At 44.1% G+C, this 15,747-nt stretch overlaps 1 protein-coding gene across 1 annotated transcript in view; it reads left to right on the plus strand.

Moving 5' to 3' along the window:
• The first annotated feature begins 1,417 nt into the window (after positions 1 to 1,417).
• Positions 1,418 to 15,747, plus strand: part of YJU2 (YJU2 splicing factor homolog) — a 484,871-nt gene continuing 470,541 nt past the window's right edge. The window contains exon 1 of the mRNA XM_044072064.1: positions 1,418 to 1,572. Within this exon, the coding sequence (XP_043927999.1) occupies positions 1,549 to 1,572 (24 nt within the window). The 5' untranslated portion in view covers positions 1,418 to 1,548. The remainder of the gene's footprint in view (positions 1,573 to 15,747) is intronic.

A 15,747-nucleotide genomic window follows, 5' to 3' on the forward strand; every position in this document is an offset into this window, starting at 1 on the left:
AGTCAAAATGCTCGCAAGCGGGGCTTGCTACTGTGCATCTGGTGGGTTATTACACTTCCAATTTCGCCCATTCCACATTTCCCTCTCTTAAACACACAGCTACAAACACCACAACTCTCAACACTTACACACTCTCACCTACGTACCCTAACCCACACTTTACACTCCGACACAAACACACCAACCCTCCCCAAAACCCTTAAAAACACCACACTTGTGTAACATGCCGTCAGTACCGCAGATTCGACACTTTGGTCTCGAGATACTGAAATTCGACATTCCAAAGTGTTTCCATATATGGAATATATATATATATATATATATATATATAGGTTCATAGGTTTATACTAGGCTATCTGCCCTACGGCATTTATAAACCTAGCCCAAAGTTTATATATATGGGATCACTACTAAATCCCGAACACCTGAATCCTGAGACTAGATACCCGAAAGATAAGACTGGAAGCGCAAAATTTAAAATACCAAACACTACACTAAACATACACCACACACACCTTCACCCAAAACTACACTACATAAAAGCAGGAGGGGGAAAGCCCCCCCCCCCCCCCTGCAACCTCCCTACTTAAATATTCTAACTCCAAGGTCGCACTATACATATTTTTTAGCTTACTTTGACTCAAGTTAAAACATCCCGTTTTTGTCTTTTCCCCAGGGGAACCAAAACATCCCCGGTGAGGTCAAACAGGCGTATTTAAAATAGTAAGAGAGTTAGGGGTTAACATACCTCTCAACCTTTTAGAGCAAAAAATCTAGACAAGGCCATAAATAATGCGGGAACAATTGCATAAAAACAGTGACAGTTTTTACATATTTCTCTTACAAACTTAGAAAGTTGACATAACAAATTTTTATTAACATAGATTTTCTGAAGGGAATTGAGTCTGAAAAACAAATGCCTGTCATTATTTTCCGACTTGAACCCTCAATGATTTACCAACAATTTGCTAGAAAACCAGTTTTATTAGAAAGAGGCCAAAAATGTGAGGCGAAAATCTGTACAGTTGCTAGGTATGGCTGCCATCAACTTGGCTGATGGGCCGGTGTTGAGCAAAGTGCGGGTGGGACGACCTGCAGTATTGAGCGATTAAAATGTAGTGGAAATTAGCAAAAAAATGTAGCAAGGAAAGTAACGTAATATTTTTTTACGATAGAAGCCACGGATTGCCTGAATTAAACAAATTCCGGACACAGAATCCTTAACACTCCCACTTTAACTACTCTCACTGCAAACAACAAGAAGCACACTAAACATGACGTAAATAAATGTTACCACCTCTCACACGACTGTGAGACTGGTGTAATAAAATCAAACGTATAATCATCACGTAACTCTTCTAACCCAATTGCCTTGAACCGACTCAATCGCAGTAGGAGGTGCTTGTACTACCACGTGCTTACAGGCCAATCAGGTTGTCGTAATCCTGTATTGGAAACGCGGATTTGTCCGGAGCGTATTTCGGAAGTAGTGAACATTAATTTGCAGTTACTTTTCAAGTGAAATAAAAAGAAGTCTTTCAGAACGACATGTCGGAGCGAAAAGTTTTAAATGTGAGTTCCTTAGCTGTTATTGTCATAGCATATTTTCATCGCACGGTAATCATTGAGCGGTCATTCACCAAATGTGCAGCTGTGAGACGGGTAATTACTTGGCTAACAATGTCTCACATACAACAATATTACAATCTCCTTTACCCCCACTGTAGTGCAGTCTTGGAGTTGGGGGTGGGATTTGAAATACTGCCGTGTGTGAGATAGGGAAGTGTTGGTCAAGTCATTAATTTCCCCATTTTACAACTGCACATTTGATGGATAGCCGCTCGATGAATAGCTGTTTGACGTTTATTCCTTTTGATGAATCATCACAAACCTAGACCCTGAAAAACATGGCTAGGAACTCAACCAGATCAAAACACTGAGAAATGGCAATGCTACTCACTGTGCCACAGTGGCAGCGAACAGTTGTTTTCACACACATCATTTTTCTCCCAAACCTCCAAATATAGCCACCCGTCACGGGTAATGTGTATGTTTGTAATTGTATGTGAAAGAAAATATGTCCAGCTTGTAACTTTTAAATACACTTCAACCATATCCCCTCTAAACGCAAACATAATGGCAATGCTGATGTTTGTGTTAGAAAATGAAGTAAATTATAGCCAGCTTGTTACTCTTATACTATAACTTGCACACATACACTAATGCAATAGTAGTTTTGCACTGACTTTGGCAAATAGCAGTATATTGTACAACACTTTTACTGCCACACAAGGTCAGAGACTTGTTTAGCAGTCATCAAACAGCAGGGATAAGTCACAAGTAATGTTTGCCTGTCACTCTCCCTGATTACACAGAATGTCCCTTATTTGCTTCATAATTTTGTTCTGTTTTTCATAAAAAAGTTTGATTTGTTGGTAAATCATTCAGAATTACAGACTGCCACTATCCATACATCAGAGTTTCATTGTTATTATCCAAAAAATGCGTGTTGCTGCAAAATTTGTTGTTCTATTAACTTTTAAGTGAGTTAGAGTAATATTTAGAAAGTAGTAATTGATTTTTAGCATTTGTTCTGCTGTCATTTTTTGCTTTGCCCAGATTTCTGGAGCAAAAAAAGTTAAGACTTACATTATCTGATGTTCTGCCTGTATCTGTAAAACTCCCTGAAATAAATCATCATTCCAGGAACTCGGAAGCATCAGGTCTAATTAAAATCCAAGGAAAGCACTGATACTGATCACTCTGGGCTGTTGATCTGTAGTGTTTACCTTGTTCATATTCATTCACTGACTACCAAATTTATTCTAACAGGGCCATATCACAAACCTGCTTTTGATAGTGTGTGTAATTGGAAAAGGGAATTTTTTTGTCTTCATTTTCACTAACCAGGAGCAGCTTTTGTGGGGGCACCCACAGTCAAGGATGAATGGGGGGGGGGGGCTTGCAGATATTGGCATTGCAGGTGCCTAAAGCCAGCTAAGATTTTAGTTTTAGTGGAGAAAATGCCCAAAGATTTAACTAGGTCAAGGGTGCCTGTCAGTGTTAAAACATTTAATGAAATTGTGAAGCATGTTATTTGTCAAAACACTGTAAGTATAACTAGTGATATCTTTCAGTTTTAAAAGAGATATGAATAAGTTATTACCACCCACTAATATTTCTGTGTTAACTTTTGTTTGGTTGGCACACATGTTACAAAATATCTAAATAAGATACCTTGCTGTGGTTGGGGTGGCAGGATCAGACTTGGGAGGGGGGGGCTGTAGCATTTGCTGGTGCCTAAATCCAGCTATGTTTCCTTCTCCTTGCATAAGAGTAGTAGTCTTGATCACTGGGGACACACTTAGCAGTCTTACCTGGGTCACAAACATAGCCAGCCTTAGGCATAGGCTAACTAGGTGGCCGCCTAGGGTGCTGCTCTAGCAGGGGTGCTTTTTAGTAATTTGGGTAGTATAGGTAGACCAGGATGGGGGCACTGAGTGCTGTGGAGCCCTTTTGCTTAGGACACTAGTTGACAAAAGGCAGGCTCTGGTCACAAACTAACACTTTTTGTTTAATTAAACAAGACTCGTACCCGACTGTGATGGGGCAAGGCAGATGAACCAAGTGATGAGCACTTTCAAAGAGCATTTCCTCAATGGGAATATACTTCAAACTGTCAGACCATGTCTTGCACTCAGAGATGCCAGTAAAATTTGCATTTTTGTCTCCTTCTCCTGTCTTTGTAATCGGTATGTTGCATGAGAAAAACTGCTCTGTTTGTGATTCTATTGTCATTGTGCAATGTTTAGTATTGCATAGCTCCCCGAGGCATCCTGCTGCTGATATGAATGTACCATTGAAGAATGTTTTATTTCCTTTGCAGCTGTGGTGGCATTGTCCATAAAGTAATTTATCTGCTGATTTATTTGACACATCTTTGATGTCGTTTTATCCAGTTCATTCATCGAGCAGTCCTTTTGTTCTGCCACCTTTTTCTTGATGGACGGTTAAGTAATAACTGCATTCTATATGTGTCTGTCAACAAACCTTTTTTTTCATGTTTGGGATCTCCTAGTCAACTTGCCATCAACAGATTAGTTGTGTCTAATTTTCCTTGAAAGTGACACCACAGTGTAGCAGAAAGAGATCATTATATTCTATGATTCATCTGAAGAGTAGTACATTTCATTTTCTATACTCCTAAGAGCTACCCAGTTATCTCGGGTCTGTATCAGTAGATCGAAACTCCAAAGGAGCAAATGGTCTTTAATCGAACACTAATACTCAAAACCACACAATATCGAAGGTACAGAACAGCGATTTTTTTTCCCAGGGAAAAAAAATCGCTGGGTTGTTGTCGGGACTTTCCATTTCCTCCACTGTGGTGCAATCTCGAAGTTGGTATATTGAAGTTGGGGGGAGGGGTTGGATTTTTTTTTTTTTTTTTTTTTGGAGCAGCAATTTTTTTTCCTTGGGGGGGGGGGGGGATCACTATTCCATATGTTCGATATTGTGTGGTTTTGGGTATGAGCATTCGATTAAAGAGTATCCGCTCTCTTGGAGTTTCGATATTCTAATATAGACCTGTTTTCTTAATGTATATTAAATCATACACACCGACTTATTGTCTCTTGCTGCATCTTGCCCACAATAACTACTGTGGCATTTTATTTATTTATTTATTTAATTTATTTATTTACATTTGTTGATCTGGATAATCTGACTGAGCTAGTAGGCCCTTTTCTGTCCCAGGGAGAAAAACTGCACATAAAACAATATATTTGAGTAGTAATAACAGCAATTACATATATGTACATAATGAGGTTAAATATATAGGAATAAGTATAATGAAAATTGTTATGTACAAGTTAAACGGGTTTAAATAAAATGTCATTATCTGTAGTATCGGATATTAGGAATGAGAAGGGAATAGATGAGGGTATAAGGGATCGCTTGCAACATAAAATGGATAGAGGGTGATAAGGAAATGGGCAGTGTTATGAATATTAAGTGATGTCAGTTAATGCAAAAATGTTATAAAAGAGGCGATAGAGGAAGGAAGGATGGAGAGAAGGAAGAAAAGGTTTGTCTTCTGCTGTTGTATCTAAGCTGTGTAATGAGCTCCCTGAATCTCTTGGAAGAAATTGATCTTAGAAGTTTCATTTAAAAGTCATGGAAAAAAACCACTAAAACACTACATCACCAACTAGCCATATAGTTGTAATGATGATGTGACTTGAACCATCTCTTTATTTCTTTACTTCACTTTTTCTCCACATCTTGCTACCTGTATTTTATTTTAATTTAATTTCCCTTGTACTAATCCCTAGTCTAAGCACAACCCCCTACAGGAAAACAATGTTGTCAGGTTTTGCAATGGGTTAGTAAACTCCCTTCTTGCTACTAGATTTGTTTCATTACATGTTGCTATTGTAAGTATTGTAATACTGTTAGCTCCTTGGTGTAGCGGGATATAGTCATGTCATGTTACCAATGTAAGTCTTGTAATACTGTTACCTCCTTGGTGTAGAGGGAGAGTCATGTTATTATTGTAATACTGTTTTGCCCCTTGGTGCAGAGGGATAGAGTCATGTTACTACTGTAATACTGTTTGGCTCCTTGGTGTAGAGGGAGAGAATCTAGACAAAGAAGCAGATGGTCCAAGACAGATTAGTGATGCCAGCCACTGGAGGAGTTGACTCGGGTGTGTTGGGAGAGAAGGAGTGAAGACCAGTTGTTTCCCTCAGAGTGGGAGCAGAAGAATGCATGTCCCAAAATGCATACTCCGTATGAGCTCTTTGATGGTTAGATGTGGGTACAAAAAAGTTGCATGCTGTTTTCATTTTCAGTTGTGGCAAAGGTATATTTTATTATTATTACTGTTATTGTTATTATTATTACTGTAATTTTTTATCTCTGAGTTTCTTTGCCTCTCTTGTTGGGCTTTCTCTGAAAATAGTACTACCACTAGTACTACTAATACTGCACTCCTGTATTACTAATGGACAGATGCAGCTCCTAAATGCACTCTTGTACTACTAATGGACAGATAGAGCTCCTAAAAACTTTGCCTTGCATGGGTCCCCTCAAATTAAATATGCTGTGATCAGTTATTCTCCTTTACGAGTAATATGTAGATGTTAAGTTGTCAATCTCGCCTTCATTCTTGCTGGATGGGTTCGGAGCCGAACCGCGGCTCTGACTCGGCCTATTACTAAAGCTCGAGAGCTATTTTTTACCGGCTTGAGGCTATCCTATGTCCCATAATGCTAGGCGTGATATACCCAGATCTCGTTTGCCGCTTCAGCTACGAGGTTGCGTCTTTTTGCCGGCTCAGGTTGTATTAATATTTTTTCTTGGTTTTAGTCAGCTGTTTGGGTTAAAATATTAACAATAGTGTTTTATAGTAACTACCCTTTAGATCCCTGTTTAGGATTCCCTCTTATGTAGTTTTGATACAGTTTTTTTCCCCTCACCTAATAGTTAGGCCCTGGCCAATCCTCTTTCTTACATATTTGTCTGTAGTTGTATATGTGTACCTAGTTAGATTGTATTAATAAGTGTGGGGTTTTGTTATATTATTCTGGTCTGTTACAACTTTTTTATGTGTGTGTGTTTGATGATTGTGACTAGACCTCCCTTAGTTGTCCTTGTCTGCCAGTCATCCCTTTTTCAGGATGTCTAAAGACACTAAGGTCTCGGGCTTCAAGAAGTGTGACTCGTGCTGTCAGAAGATGTCTCTGACAGACGGTCACACTTCATGTGTATATTGCTTGGGCCCTCTGCACCTGCAGGACTCTTGTTCTGTCTGCCATGCGTTCAGCCCAAGAGTCCTGCAGGAACGCAGAAACAAGCTTATTTTGAGAGGCTTGTTAAAGCCTGAAGGTTCCCCGGCTAAGCCTTCGTCGGGTGAAACTTCTAAGCCCGCCAAACCGTCGGCACCATGTTTGGAGCCATCGCTGAGCGGTGCTACTACTACCACTGCATCGGTTCCGGCCGGAACCGATGATTCGAGGCCTCAGTCGGCTCCGACTCTGCTGTCGGAGCCATCTTCGAGCAAGAAGCGTTCCAGGTCTCCTTCCCTGGAATCGGTCCATTCGGCTCCAAAGTCTCCCTTGTTATCGGAGCGGAGTCACAGGTCTCATTCCTCTCGGTTTTCCAGGCTGTCGGACCATGACCTCGAGAGGGTGGTTAGCAGACTACTTAAGTCGCAGGCGCTGGCCCAAATGTTGCATAGCCCTCCTCATCAGGCAGTGGCTTTCACTACTCCCACTTTGATTCCTCCTCCGACTCTTCCTGTGAATTCGGAGCCAGAGATCGTAGGGGTCGGGACCATCGGAACGTCAGAGCCGATACCACCCCTTTCGGCTCCCTCGTTGGCTCCGATCTCTTCCTTGGTTACATCCTTGGAGGGATCTGGGCGCCGGGACTCTCTCGTCGGCTCCGAGGGGGTGAGTGGCATCGGACCCTTGTCCGACCCTGTTCTCCCTCTCGGAGCTTCGGCGCAGGTGAGTTCAGCCCCGACATCGGCCTTGGAGCCGTCCCTCTCGGTGTCGGGAGGAGTCCTTGTCTCTTCGGAGCGTGGATCCCCTTACCTGCCTGATAGGGGTGCGTTTGAGGTCATGAGGAGTGTGTTGGCCCCTGTGCCTGCTCCACGGTCGGCTCCTTCAGCTCCTCCCTCTATGGTGCCTGCTTCAGTCTCTACCCGCTCTCTTAATCCCGAGCGAGGTGAACTGACGCTACAGGTAGCCCCATTGGGCATATCCTCCTCTTCCGAGGCCTCCCCTGATCCTTCAGGGGAGCCCCCTCGAAAGAGTAAATGCAAGAGGAAGCATGTAGACTCCCCTGAGTCAGTCACATCGGACACTGACTTGGATGTCTCAGAAGGGTCCCCAAGGTCCCCCTCTGAGGATGTCTCATTTTCCGACATCCTGGAGATTCTTAAGCAGAGGGGAAACTGGTCTGCCCTTAACCCTTCTGAGGACGAGTCGGTGTACCTGGATGCGTTCGGTTCTCACCCTTCCACCTCCTGGGTATCTCCGCCTTTCGACCCGCTCATGGATGTGGTGGCTCGAAAGGCGTGGACGACTCCGGATACTATGGAACCAACTCCCCGGAGGCCTACAACATTTATTACAGCCCCTTCTGACAAGCAGTTTCTAACTAAAGGCGTCCCTGTTGATGCCATGGTGGTGGCGGCGCCCACTAAAAAGGAGTTGGCTGACCCTTCAGTACCTGTCCATCCTCCTAATAAGGAATCTAGGACTATGGACAGGTATGGCAAGCAAATGTTTTCCTCAGCGACCTTTGCTATGTGGTCGCTGAATTATTTGTGCCATTTCACCCGTCTCCAGAGAGACCTCCTCAAGGAACTGGTGAAACCTTACAGGACCCATCAGCTGTGGGGTCTCAGGAAAAGATCAACTCCCAGCTGGGGACCCTAAACTCTATTGTCAACTCCTCCATGCGGCTCCTTTCCTATGCAGCCGATGGAGCGAGTAGGGCTGCAGGCACGGGCGTCGCTCTAAGGAGACATGCCTGGATGCGGCTTTGCAATTTTGCTGACCCCTTCAAGGCGTCCTTCACTAACACCCCCTTTGATGGTTCTGCCTTGTTTGGACCTCAAGTGAAGGATACATTGACCAGGTGCGAGCAGGAAGGCAAGACTCTCTCTGCCGTAGGAGTCCGTTTTTCTACCCCTTCTAGACCATACCCTAAGGGTCAGAAGGGTGGGAAAATGTGGTTCCGCAAACCTCAGGGAGTACTGCCTGATGCACGTGGTGAGCTTCCCTCCAGAGGCAGAGGAGGGAACAATAGACGCCGCCCGAGGGGCAGGGGGGGTCCACAGAATCAGGGTAGCAGAGAATCCTTCTCTGACAAACCCTTCCAGCACCCCTGAGGAGCTGCCCGACTGTCCACCTTCGGAGGCAGTTGGGGGAAGACTATCACTATACCCAGCAGCCTGGCATTCCCTCACGCAAGACAATTGGGTATGGTCGATCATATCCGAGGGTTACAAAATTCCCTTTATTCATACCCCACATCCACCAAAAGGACCCCTTCCAGACATTCCACCCGATCTGAGGGATCAAGCAGCACTAGAAATTTCAAAGCTGCTAGAAAAAAGAGCCATCCAGCCAGTCCCAGCAGACCAGCAAGGATCCAGAGTTTACTCCAAGTTCTTTTTAGTACCAAAAAAGACAGGGGACTGGAGACCTATTTTGGATCTCAGCAGGCTGAACAAGTCTGTTCAAAGAATGAAATTCCGGATGGTCACGCTTCAGTCCATTCTACCCTTCCTGGGTCAGGACAATTGGATGTGCTCTATAGACCTTCAGGATGCGTACTATCATATCAAAATGAACAGGCGCTCCAGGAGGTTTCTCCGCTTCTGGCTGGGAGCCAGTCACTACCAATTCAGAGCCCTGCCCTTTGGCCTCACCACAGCCCCCAGGGTGTTTACCAAATGCATGGCAGTGGTTGCGGCTCACCTGAGACGAAAAGGATTCCAGGTGTTTCCATACTTAGACTGGCTCCTTACTGCCACCACCAAGCGTCAGCTACTTTGTTCCAGAGATTATACCCTCCAAATTTGCAACGAGCTAGGTATCTCTATAAACTCTGAAAAGTCTGCCTTGTCGCCTTGTCAGTCTATTACCTTCATAGGCGCCGTTTTAAACACAGTTTTAAACACTGTGGAACTGTCAGCAAAACTGCCTGTACAAAGGATTTCAGACATTTGAGGTCATGTTCAAATCCTACTACAAGAGAGCAGAGTCCAGGCCAGATTCGTACTAAAAACCCTAGGTCTCATGGCAGCAGCTATCACATTACTCCCCCTAGCTCACTTTCACATGCGGATCCTGCAATGGATGCTGTTTTCCCAGTGGTCCTTTCAACAGCTTCCAATGTCACACAGCATTCTAATCACTCAATCATGCAAAAGACACCTTTCGTGGTGGATGGTCTCCCCTCAGGTTTTTCAGGGCAGACCCTTTGTCCTTCCTCCTCCTGTGGCTACTGTGACAACGGATGCCTCCCTGATCGGGTGGGGGGGGGGCATTTTCAGGGCAGGACAGTCCAGGGCACATGGCAGCCTTTCGAAAGCCACCTGCACATAAATTTCTTGGAAATGAGAGCGGTGCTTTTAGCGTTGCAGGCCCTTCAAGACTCTCTACCCACCGGGACTATTGCATTTCAGACAGACAATATGTCTGTAGTGTGGTACATCAACAAGCAGGGCAGAACCAGGTCCTACCCCCTATGTCGAGAAGCACTCAGACTGTGGCAGTGGGCGATCTCTTCTCAACGGTTTCTGGTAGCAACGCATAGCCCCGAGAAGTCCAACATCATAGCGGACAGGCTGAGCAGAGCCATTCTCATGCCCCACGAGTGGTCTCTCAACCAGCTAGTAGTGAAAAAAATCTTCAGGAGATGGGGTCAGCCTTGCTGCGATCTTTTTGCCACCCCTCAAAACAGCAAGTGCCCAGACTTCTTCACCCTCTTCCCTCTCCCAGGTCTTCCCCCCAGAGATGCTCTAGTCCATGATTGGCCCCGGGGTCTTCTGTATGCTTTTCCCCCCTTTCCCTTAATTACTCAGCTAATCCAGAAAGCAACTGTTTTGAGATCCAGAATGATCCTTGTTGCCCCTTACTGGCCGCGACAAATTTGGTTCCCGTTCCTGCAACGTCATCTACTAGATCAACCCTGGCATCTGGACCCAGCGCCAGATCTTCTGACACATCAGTCGGGCGGGCTGCATCAATCTCTCCAATCTCTCAACCTCACAGCTTGGTTGCTCCACTTCCAACCCTAGCCAGGCTTCCCTCAATCTCTCATTCAGTTCATGACATCATCCTTGCTTCGCACAAGTCTACTACCAGAAAGACTTATGCTAGCAAATGGAAGCGTTTCTCTGTTTGGGCAGGGGAGAAACAAGTTGACCCTTTTACAACCCCCGTCCATACAGTCTTAGAGTTTTTGGCAGAACTTTTTCAAATGGGATCTTCTTCAGCCACCATCAGAGTTTTTCACAAAGATAGAGTGTCACTTAGGACTAATCCGTCCTTTTTACCCAAAGTACTGTCTGAAAAAAATCTGAATCAGACCATCGATCTTCCTGTTTTCTTCCCACTTTATACCAATAGGTCTGAACGAAAGTTACATTGTCTAGACGTTCACCGTCAATTACACTTCTACCTGGATAGAACCAAGCAGACGAGGAAATCAGAACAGCTCTTTCTGTCTTACGCAGAAGGGAAACAAGGCCTGCCAGTTTCCAAAGTAACCTTGTCCAGGTGGTTGACCTCTGTTATCATGTTGATTTACCAAGTGAGGCATAAAGAGCTCCCTATTAAGCCCAGAGCTCATTCAACCAGAGCATTAGCTTCTTCAGTAGCCTTTCAGGCAAGATTGCCAATGGATTCCATTTGTGCAGCGGCCACATGGGCCTTTCCTCATACCTTCATTTGTCATTACAAGCTGGACATGACCTCTAGAAGTAGGGCTGATTTTGGTTCCACTGTACTCAAGAGTTTGTTCCATTGAGCCACCCAGGACTAAGGTGCTAGGGACGCTGTCCCATCCAGCAAGAATGAAGGCGAGATTGACGACTTAACATTGAGAAGTTATGTACTTACCATAACGTTCCATGTTAGTTGTCTTCTTCTCGCCTTCTTTCTTGCATCCCACCCTCCATCCCCCTAGCCTGGCAAGACCGAGAGTATCTTCTGAGATGTGTTATCATGAGAGTTATTTGCTTAGCTACCTCTTTCCTTTTCTTGTTAGCTCTTATAAGAGTCTTGTATACCTAGATGTATAGAGGTAGATATATATATATATATATATATATATATATATATATATATATATATATTTATATTCTCAGTTATGGTGGGGACATGTATGTCCATAGTGTTAGCTATCGAACGAGATCTGGGTATATCACACCTAACATTATGGGACATAGGATAGCCTCGAGCTGGTAAAAAATAGCTCTCGAGCTTTAGTAATAGGCTGAGTCGGAGCCGAGATTCAGCTCCGAACCCATCCAGCAAGAAAGAAGGCGAGAAGAAGACAACTAACATGGAACGTTATGGTAAGTACATAACTTCTCATTATCAACCATGGGATAGGTTAAGTCAGTGTATAACCAAATGGGACAGGTTATCTTGAGCACAAAAAGGGAAACTGGCTAGGCTTAAAATGGTTTGCAAGGGCAGCTAGCCTAGTACTTACCCATGAATCTATACTAGGCTATATTCACCTGGACTGTAATGACCACATAATTAATTAGGTTAACAGCTGTTCCTACACAGGTTTAAATAACCCTTCTTTTATTTATTTTTTTTAGTTTTGGAAACATTGTATGGAGAGATGAGAACACTGGCAGTATGCATGAAGTGGGAGTACTGTAGTTAAGTAGAATTTGCAATAAGATGCACACACAACACAGCGATGAAAGAGGTACTGGCAACATGGGAGGTGGGCAGTTGAAGTAAGTATATAGGGGAAAGAAAGGAAGTCTTTTGATGTATGCTGTAATGGGAGTGCTGATGAAAGCATGTTCATAGGTAGGTACTAGGCTATTGGCCCTAGGGCCTATATAAGCCTAGCCAAAAAGGTACCCTTGCTTTCGCCACCCAAGAAGATTATTTACCTGTGCCCCTGTTGTGCTGAGCCACAGAAGTGATCCCGGGGGTGAATTTCCTAGTTTCCTTCCAGTCATCAAGATTTTTCTTGAAGAGTGCTAATGAGGAGCTTTGTTTGATATAGATAGGTAGTTTGTTCCAGAGTATGGGAAGTCTCTGGGACAGGAATCTATCCTTCCAGCATGTTCTGCTTATTGTGGTGACAAGGTTTAGGTCCCTAGAGCATGTAGCTCAGAGGGATTGGGATTTCTTTAAGTGCAGCATGTTCAACAACTCTGGGTTTGACATAGCTTTGTATGTTAGGCAGAGATATGCGATGTAGTAAAGCTGGAGTTTTTTGAGATGGTCTGCGTAGGGCATCTGTTTGATGCCGGTAATCCTCTTTGTGAGGTATTTCTGTGGCCTTTCCAGTTGTTGTAGATTTTTTGTGAGGTACATACCAAGAGGGGCATTGTACTCTATAACGGGTCTAATGAGTGACGAGTAGAGTGGAACAATGACCTCTTTTTTTCCTGGATGAGAAACCTTTTGTGATGAGGTGTGCCACGTAGAAAGATTTCCTGAGTACTGTGGCAATGTGATTATCAAAGGAGAGACTACTGTCCACCTGTGTCCCAAGGTCTCTTATCACACTTTCAGTGTTAAATAGACTACCGCCTTTGTGGTAGTTCATGGGTACAGAGTTTTTACCAAAAGGGATGACAGTGCACTTTTTGGCATTGAGCTTGAGGCCATGGCTTTGACACCAGGCATCTGTCTCAGTGAGGCCCTTTTGTAGGATGTCCACATTGTTAGTTTCAGTTATGGCTCCTAGTTTGCAGTCATCTGCGAACTTCATTAGCCAAAGACCTTCTTTGTTAGCCTGTACTTCAGAGAAGTAGATACCAAGCAGGAGAGGACCCAGGACTGAACCCTGTGGTACTCCACTTGTCACTGGTCTGAAGTTGACTGGGAGTCTGCTACTTTCACAGTGTGGGTTCTGTCACTGAGCCAGTTGGCAACCCATCTTGTGACATAGGGATTTATACCTAGTTTAGTGAGTTTATCTATAATTTCAGAGTGGGGTATGGTGTCGAAAGCCTTGGCAAGCTCTAGATAGGCCGTGTGAACCAGCTTACCCTCATCTACGGCTTTAATGACTGCTTCAAAGAAGTCTATCAGGTTTAGGAGACATGATCTGCCTTTTACAAACCCGAACTGGGTGGGGTCCAGAGTTTGGAGATTACCAATGTCTTTGTTTATAAGTTCCATGGCCTTGCAGACCAGGCTCCTCAGGCTAATGGGGCGGTAGTTCTCAGGGTCCGTGGTGGATCCCCCTTTGTGGAGTGGAATAACCGTTGCTGTGCACCATTCAGTGGGCACAAAGCCTGAGGTGAGGCTATGATTGAACATGGCACTTAGGTGGGGTGCCAGTTCGTTCTGTAGTTTGTGTAGAACACAGCCTGGGATGTTGTCAGGTCCCATGGATACTGTGGTCTTGGCTTTGGAGAGTGTGGTTTTTACCTGTGCAGCTGTGATTACAGGAACTTTGCATTCTTCCGGTATAGAGATGGGCCCTTTAGGGGATGGGAGGGGAGTAAAGTTAGCACTGAACCTATCTGCCAGGGTGTTGGCAATATCATTTGGTTCTGTATATTTAGTGCCATTGTGCTGTAACTCAGAGCAGATCTGAGTGTTGCCATTGAGATTCTTGACATAGCTATAGAATGCTTTGTGGTTGTCTTTAGAAACAGTGGCGATTTTGTTTTCGTAACTAGCTTTGGAGGATTTTATGAGGGATCTCTGCTTCTTACTCAGGCTGACCAGGAGTTACTCCAAACATGGGATTTTACTCTTTTTTTTGCAGCAGTTTCTTTCATGTGTTGTAGAGTTTGTTTATGGCAGGGGACCACCAGATTGGCTTCCTTTTTTGGAGGATAGCACAATCGTTGCACTCGTGTAAGTGCCTATAAAGTGCATTTGTGTAAGATTCAGCAGTCGTACATCTATTGCCCGTCTGCATGGGTGTCGTGAAGTTTCCCACTTCTGTCTTAAGCATGAAGTTTACTTTGGAAAAAGTTTTTACGGTGGTTTCCCTAATTGCAGGTGGGGGTGGGATGTGGATGTCTAGGGTCATTAGCTTGTGGTTGGATCAGACCAATGAGAAATTGACCTCTGTTGTGGAACACCTGTCACCCATGTTGGTAATGACCAGGTCTAGGATATTGCTGCCCCTGGTGGGGGTGTGGATAAGTTGATCCAAGGCGTTGGGATTTATGAATTCCAGAAAACCTTGAGCAAAAGAGTTGGTACATGAGTAGTTTTCCCAGTTAATGGTGGGGTAGTTGAAATCGCCCATTATTAGGGTATTAGGTTGTACCCTAATATTTTCCAGTGTATCAAGAAATGAGGAGTGAGAATCTTGGGGCATGGTGGGGGATCTGTAGCAAGCTGCAATTTGGATTGTGGTCTTGCCCAGAGTTAGTTGCACTTGGATAATCTCGGATGCTTTATGTTGAGCAACTAGCCTGGAGGTGTGGATATCCTTAATGAATATGGACACGCCTCCACCTTTAGTGTTTCGGTCCAGGTTAGGTGTCCGAAAGGTGTAGTATGAATTATAGCCTGGTAATGCAGTGGTGCTATCTGGAGCCTTGAACCAGGTCTCTGTCACTGCACAGATGTCGATGTTCTTCAATTTAAGGAGTGCCCTCGAGTGAGTGTATTTTGAGGTTTAGACTTCTAGCATTGAGTAGCATTACCCTCAGATTTTGCTTGCTTGTACTTCCTAAAAAAGGCACTAGAGGGGTGGCAAGAGCCTTAGCCAGTGTCCTAGTATATTGTTTCCTAGTTCTTTGCAAAGCTTGACAGCTTTGTTTCCTGTGGATGGTTGTGCTTAGATTTAGGGCTTAGGGCAAGTAATTTAGGGGGTTCACAGCTCTGTTTTTATATGTTTTCTGTAGAAATAGTAAAATATGTCAGTACTAGATAGCATTACATTTTGTGGAATATTTCCAGTGCAGGATATGCATGCAACTTGCTTCGTCCGTCAGCTGCAGGATTAACTGAAAATATGTGAAAATCGCCATCATCCCCAGCTCCCTTTTTAGAAATA

Source organism: Protopterus annectens, chromosome 5.part0 (genome assembly GCF_019279795.1).
Source record: "Protopterus annectens isolate FY-2018-M chromosome 5.part0, PAN1.0, whole genome shotgun sequence".
In the NCBI taxonomy this organism is placed as follows: Eukaryota; Metazoa; Chordata; order Ceratodontiformes; family Protopteridae; genus Protopterus; species Protopterus annectens.